This window comes from Morone saxatilis, unplaced genomic scaffold (genome assembly GCF_004916995.1).
Source record: "Morone saxatilis isolate NCDOM2014 unplaced genomic scaffold, NCSU_SB_2.0 Contig2, whole genome shotgun sequence".
In the NCBI taxonomy this organism is placed as follows: domain Eukaryota; kingdom Metazoa; phylum Chordata; class Actinopteri; family Moronidae; genus Morone; species Morone saxatilis.
In genome coordinates, this window is record NW_023339762.1 from 15,515,983 (window position 1) to 15,520,956 (window position 4,974).

Genomic DNA, 4,974 nt, shown 5'->3' on the forward strand with positions numbered 1-4,974 from the left:
GATTTGATTATATGCAACAGGGGGAAGTTAATATGGTGCACTGACTTTTATTGGGATTCACCTCATCCGGTTCTAACAAAAATGTTGCATACTTCATACATACATGATTCCTCATCAACTAATATCTTTAGAAAGCAAACTTGCATGTATTTTTACCAGTAGTAGGACTGTAATATTAGTCGATTAAAGGTCCAGTGTGTAATATTTAGGAGGATCTATTGACAGAAATTGAATATTCAATGGTATGTTTTCATTAGTGTGTAATCACCTGACTATAGGAACTGTTACCTTAGAATGACCTGTTATTGCCAGCAATGGAGTCCACCATAGTAGCACAGTAGTAGTTTTTCAGGGCCACTGTAGTTTCTCCTACACACTTATCAGCCACTTTTCATTCCCAGGTTGTCAAATACAGATGTTTTAGGAATTACATTTTTAAAACTGTACAGTGAACCCATTAGCTTCTTTTTTTTGACAAATTCAGTGTTTTCTTGCCCCTTACGCTTGGCCGTTGCTCTATCACATATCATATATTAACTTTTCTTCACAGAAGTGAACAAAATACTGAGAAGCAGGCCTACTGTGTATATATCTTTCAAGTCTTCTTACACATCTTAAAATCAAGAAGGCCTCGCGACCCCCCTACAAAGCTTTGGCGACCTCTAGTGTGGGTCCCGACCCCCAGGTTGGGAACCACTACTTTGATCAAATAGTGGTTTGCATAAAATAACACTGTGGTGGACTGGTGGTGATGTTGTAAACTTGTTTTCCAGCAGAATAGGAAGTAATAATAGGAAATCCGTCACTAGTTGCAACCCCAAAAGAGTATGCAAAACATTTTAAGCAAATGCGTGTACCGCTCTAAACGCACAAACCCCCCCTTCTCCCCCCAAAAACAGCCTTTGATTTCATGTATTCTCCCTAAAAGGGTCTCTGCAGCGCGTAACTATGTCACCCGTATGTCATCTGAATGCATGGAGGCAACCTGTGGTGAAATTTCCAAGTAGCTCGTGTTGTTCGGTGCATTTGGGGACATGCAGTACCCAATGAATGAGCGGCTGCTCTGACGATGCTTGCCGAGTGCTGCCGGTCGACACGCCCCCAGCATGGATACAACCAGCAGGAACAGGCGCTCAGGAGACACACTCACTATGCTGGAGAGTGTTTGTAGCCGCGATGGGAGTTAACACATCCAAGTTTCTGGAGGTCCTGTTTCCAGCGTCGTTGCACTAAATAAAGACATTTGGTTTCTTCTTTTCTTTTTTTTTTTGTTCTCTTTTTCTTTTTTTCTCTCTCTCTGAGGGGGCTTGTCTGCGTTTTTCTATCCGAGGCGTTTCTCTCACAGGATGTTGATGATATTGGAAAGCCGGGTAAGATCATAAAGTCAGTTCTCTCTGATGAGAACGACCTCCTCCTCCTCCTCCTCCTCCTCACCACCACCACACAAAGGGAACCACGGAACAAGTACTTTTTTCACACGCCATCATTTTATTTTTTTAATTTTTTGAATGTCATTAAGAAGCAGAGGGGGCTGTTTCAAAGACAAAATGGATCACTTTGCAGCAGAGTGCCTTGTTTCAATGTCCAGTCGTGCAATTGTTCACGCTCCTAAAGGGAATAGGGAGATTAAACCAGAGATCCCGTCCTCCTCCAAGAACGGGGAGGAAATAAAAGAGCCTTTGGTGAAAGATAACTCCTCTCTTTTTGTGGTGGCGCGGATTCTTGCGGATTTTAACCAGCAGACTCCCAACAATGTTGCCGAGCAGGCAAAAATAAAGGATGAGAGCATGCCGAACCTCATAGAGGATGATGGAAACTCTGCCACACCTACCACCATCTCCGATCCTTCGCTCAAACAAAGAGGCAAAAGATCGCGAGGTCGAACTGAGCAAGAATCACCTCAGAAAAAGCACAAATGCCACTATTCAGGTTGTGAAAAAGTTTATGGCAAATCATCCCACCTCAAAGCCCACCTAAGGACACATACAGGTCAGTTTTCATTGGATGCAAATGTTTGTTGCTGTTGACCGTGACTTACTGTCGTTCCCTTGCCTACATGGGATTATTAATACTGACAATACTGATAAGAAAAGTGTGGTTTCTCTTACAGTCAACCCGATATCTGTACAGAGGAGGGTGACAGACTGCTGTTTCATAGAGTCATATGTCTAAATATTCACGGGTCCACCTTTTATAAAAAGAGCAAGAATCTGCACGCACAGCCCGGTAAAAGCCAAAATCGGTGCATGGTTTTAATAATTGCATTGTTCCTCTTAAGTTGTGTGAACTTTGCGATATGTCCTTTTTAATTTCGGGGGAGGGAGTCGAACATAGTGCCACTCCCACTCAAGTCTCGGAGCTTTGTCACTGCTTTCCTCTTGCAGTGCAACACCCCCCCTGCAACCCCCCCACCCCACACCCATACCCATCCAACCTCCCCCCGCATTGGACAGTGTGTACAAACCGAAACTGCAGTGCAAACGCACAACTAAATTACACAGATCCGATTTCCAGCGTTCTTCGGTGCGCATTCATTAGAGTCAACTTTGGTTCACATGGCGACATGGAGAAAAAAAAACAAGCTTCAACAAACAACATCGCAGAAATGAGCCAAGTGTGCACCGACATGGGCATGCAAAAGTTTTCAAGATCCACCCAGTGTGTGCCGACACACTGCAGACTAGAGGAGGGTTATCGTGCGCTCCAGATCGGCCGTATGATACGTTTGACTTTCCTGAAGGACCGTACCTCCATATTTTGCTCTTTGCATTCCGCAGGATAGGCTACTGAGATAGGGAGGGGGGGTGATGTAGATCGACTCAAATTGGGGTGATAAGAGCTGTGCGGTCGCCTGTCTGCCCAAAGCCCTTTGTTGTGATGTGCCACACCCCCGCTAGACAGACCGCCAGCTGATCTGGCCAGCAACAGACTCAGCTAGTTGAGCCTCGACCGAGGAGCCTCTCCTCCTTTCCCTCTGCTCTGTAAGACTGCAGATCGCACCCCCTCTGTTCTTCATACACAGCAGCCTGACAGCACAGAAACAAAACAGATCTCTCTAGATCGCACGAGAAACGCCTTGTGTGAACTTGACCTACATTTGAGTCATATAGATGTTTCGATCTACAGCAAAATAAAACAACAGCTGTACACAAAATTCAGAATATGTGGGACCTGCTTATTGCACAATTCACCCCTCATTTGTCTCAATATTTAAACATTTGTGACACATTCTTACAGCGGGTGAATGCTTGTCTGGTTGCCTCTTTAGCTTTTCTTTTTGCCTGCCTTTGTATGAGGATACACTCCCCCTGCCTGGCTTTGTGATTGGTTTGTGTCCTTTATATCTCTAGATTTATGATCCTTTAGAAGTATTTCATATGCTTGCCATATGTTGCATAACAAATCATACATATAAAACTGTAAGTGCACACAATAAGACACCCCTAGGCCTGTTATATCATATAATCTATCTATAATCTATACTGGTATTGTTGTCTTTAGTTAATTCTTATTAAGAATTACATATACACCACCTTGTATCTATCAGCTGCAGCTTGGTGCTGACTGCAGTGGTGTATAATCTTTGTTTTTCAAGAACAGGCAAAGAACACACTGGTTTGTCTTATGCATGTTTATAAAATGGGGATGTATTCAGTCCTATTAGTAAAATGACTTCCTAAAGAAAAAAAATGCCTGCATCTTCTGTAGTTTTATGTCTGTCTATCAGCCCTGCCCTTGTCTCATTTGCCTGTTAAGCCTTTCCTTTCTTTTGGGATACACTCCTGTGTCTGGCTTTGTGATTGGTTTGTGTCCTATAATTTCTGACAATGAGGACGGTTTCTGCTTATTTGATTGGATAATCACAGAACGTTAGTCATCTCAGTTCAGGTGCCTTGTCTCAGCCAAACTTGCAGCAGCGCTCTCAGAGAGCCAGCCCCCAGCCTGCTGTGTGCTTCCCTTCAGCCAGGACCATGTGTTTTTAGTGCAGTTTTATTGCTCCGTATTAGCCCTGCCCTTGTCTCTATGCCTATTAAGCGTTTCCTTTCGGCTGCCTTTCTGTTTAGATATTTTCAGCAGCTGCCTTCACGATTGGTTTGTGTGCCATAAATTCTGATAATAATGTCTCTTTCTGCTTATTTGATTGGATAGTCCCAGAATGTGGGTCATCTGAGTTCAGGCGGGCTGCCTCAGCCAACCTTGCAGTGCTTACATTGAGCCAGACTCTGGCAGTGTGCTTCCCTTCAGCCCCTACTAGCAGAGTCAGGAGAGAATGGATCCAGCCCAGTCGGTCCCAGCCAAACACCGCTATCTAATTGAGGGGGGAAACACTCTTAAAGACACAAAACAAAGAGCCAGGGACAAGGCGTCCTTACTTGACTTCTGTAACGCCCAAAGCCTCATCATCCCAGCTTTTGCAATCCTTGCGTGCGTGTGTGATTTGTCGGAGTGTAAGAGGAGCTGAAACCTGAGCTACATTGTATTTCTTATGCAATGTCTACAGCACATCAGAAGATCAATCCCATTACTAGCTCAAAATGAACTTCACCCAGTTGTCATGTCTTATGAGAGGCATCATAGTTTTTATTTTAAGCCATGCAAGAATTATTACAGTTAAGTAACACTTTTTTTTGGTTAAATTACTTATATTGTCTTTTGCAAACTTCTGAAGCATCAAGTATCAGTTCCCCTGATTTACATATTACCCAAGCAGTGAAGATGGTTTCAGCTTTATTTGTATAGGTTTTGAGAAGTCTTCTGGTTAGATATTTAGTTAATTTGTATTGCTCAAAGAGTTAAAAAATATACATAAAAAGGAAACAATGTGCTCGAGAACTTGCTATGGTTTTCAAAGGAAAGCTATGTAGAAAAAGTGTAACAGCGAGGCTTGTGGATTAGTCTACTCTGTCTCTTTAAAGGTATGAATAAATTCTTGGTCAAGGGTCTTAGTGGAGACTAAAGGCCGAAGTATGCTTG

The 4,974-nt window shown here is 43.2% G+C and overlaps 1 protein-coding gene across 1 annotated transcript in view; it reads left to right on the forward strand.

Moving 5' to 3' along the window:
• Positions 1–1,095: 1,095 nt before the first annotated feature.
• The window catches only part of klf13 (Kruppel-like factor 13), a 15,785-nt gene continuing 11,906 nt past the window's right edge, over positions 1,096–4,974 (forward strand). The window contains exon 1 of the mRNA XM_035665452.1: positions 1,096–1,989. Coding sequence (XP_035521345.1) covers positions 1,509–1,989 — 481 coding nt within the window. The 5' untranslated portion in view covers positions 1,096–1,508. The remainder of the gene's footprint in view (positions 1,990–4,974) is intronic.